We start from the raw sequence: 1643 nt of genomic DNA, 5'->3' as shown, positions 1-1643 counted from the left end.
GTCATTGCAAATTTTTATTGAAGAACAGAGATTTCAATAGTTAAATAGCCACAGAAGATGGCGGTTTGATTTGAACCTTTTCCCTACCACGGGGCCCCTATTTACACTTGGTAATGCAAGTATCACGCTCTGGAAATGGCGGGAAAATAGTCAGTGTATTCATTCGCCGTTTAATTTGAAGTAATTCTACTCAAAACTTTGCAGTAATAGATTTACTACATTGTCACTAATATAAAAACCAAAATTCTAATTGTATATTTCCAACAGCTTTCCGTTGTGTGCTAAATAACAACGGATTTTATACAATCGCGACAGCTTACTGTAGTCGTAATTCGGATATATAAATTACTACAACAAAGCTTGCACAAGTAGTGTGTTTAATTCCTTCGGCTTATTAGTACGTACTATTGCAATGATGGTTGAAGAAGACGCTCAACAACAGATGCAAAACAATACATATCTTGATGAACTTCAAGCCGAAGTTACATCACTTTCTCCCTCTTCTCATGCTGCTCGATTAATAACAGAAGGTATGTAATAATATCATCTTTTTCTATGTGATCGTTGCTGTTATAATGGTCCATATTGCTTGTATGAGACGGAGGTCGGCCATATTTACCGGTATACTGCTTGTCATTTTCATTTATGTTCTAACTGATAGCAGATGAAATAGATTGTTCTGGCAGATTTTATACTCTTTATCTTCCTACTAATAACCGATATTAATACGAAAGGCTAGCAAATGGTTTGTTGGTTAAGCTAAGGTGTAAATATTCTACTTTATTCACCACAGAACACGACAACTACAGCGTTGTTTCAGTCATGCTGTATTTTTTTTTTCCCGATCGGCGTGACCCAGTCTCCATCTTATTTCGAAGTTATCACCTTCCTACATGTTGTCTTCAATATCGAGTAAATAAATAACAAATCTGAACATTTTTCTCTAACAAATTCCACCAGAACATGCAGTAAACACGACTGATCTCGTTATCTCGCACATGGCTATCTTATAACCTAGTTTTATTCATTTAGATTTTTTTCTTTTCTTCTTATCTGCTTCCCCTATTTTCCCGTTTATATTTTTCCTTTTATAAATCCCCTAATTTATGTTTATTATCCATATTTATTAAAACTAAGCATCACCAAAGTCTCTGTCGAAAATCTTCTAAAAAATGGCTGACTTATTTTATAAAATAATTTCGGTAGAATGTTGTTTTTGAGAGGAGATGTGGCGGTTCTCCGCTGCTATAACTGTCATAGCAGTTTACTAAATGTCGTCTCCGCCAGTGCTTCTTCTTCCTTACAATTTATCTCTTCTCTGCTGCCTCAGTTCCTCTATAGTTTATCAATCAACCAAAAGCGTTGACCGACAGTCGATGGTGTTCATTGAATGTCACCTAAGCTGCTTGTTCTTATCAAAATGCCTTGTCTCTTTCATTCTCTTGTTTTATGGACACCTGGAAATCGAGAGAGATATAATAAATGGCTTTTGACGTTAGATTGATAAATATTTGATCGCTTTTTCGAACTGCAATCGACGCATTTTCATTATGCATTCGCTCTGAAATAAATAAATAAAAATAAAATGTGTATATACTTTTTTCTGGAATCTTTTTCAACGCCGCCACGTGTGTCCTTTGTTC

At 35.2% G+C, this 1643-nt stretch overlaps 1 protein-coding gene across 2 annotated transcripts in view; it reads left to right on the top strand.

Moving 5' to 3' along the window:
* Positions 1-370: 370 nt before the first annotated feature.
* The window catches only part of LOC106872055 (KH domain-containing, RNA-binding, signal transduction-associated protein 2), a 10068-nt gene continuing 8795 nt past the window's right edge, over positions 371-1643 (top strand). For both annotated transcript variants that reach the window (XM_014918899.3, XM_089355586.1), the window contains exon 1: positions 371-530. In XM_014918899.3, the coding sequence (XP_014774385.1) occupies positions 413-530 (118 nt within the window). In that variant the 5' untranslated portion in view covers positions 371-412. The remainder of the gene's footprint in view (positions 531-1643) is intronic.

This window comes from Octopus bimaculoides, chromosome 7, assembly GCF_046866305.1.
Source record: "Octopus bimaculoides isolate indiv1 chromosome 7, ASM4686630v1, whole genome shotgun sequence".
Classification (NCBI taxonomy): Eukaryota; Metazoa; Mollusca; class Cephalopoda; order Octopoda; family Octopodidae; genus Octopus; species Octopus bimaculoides.
This window is presented reverse-complemented; position numbering and strand designations above follow the sequence as displayed.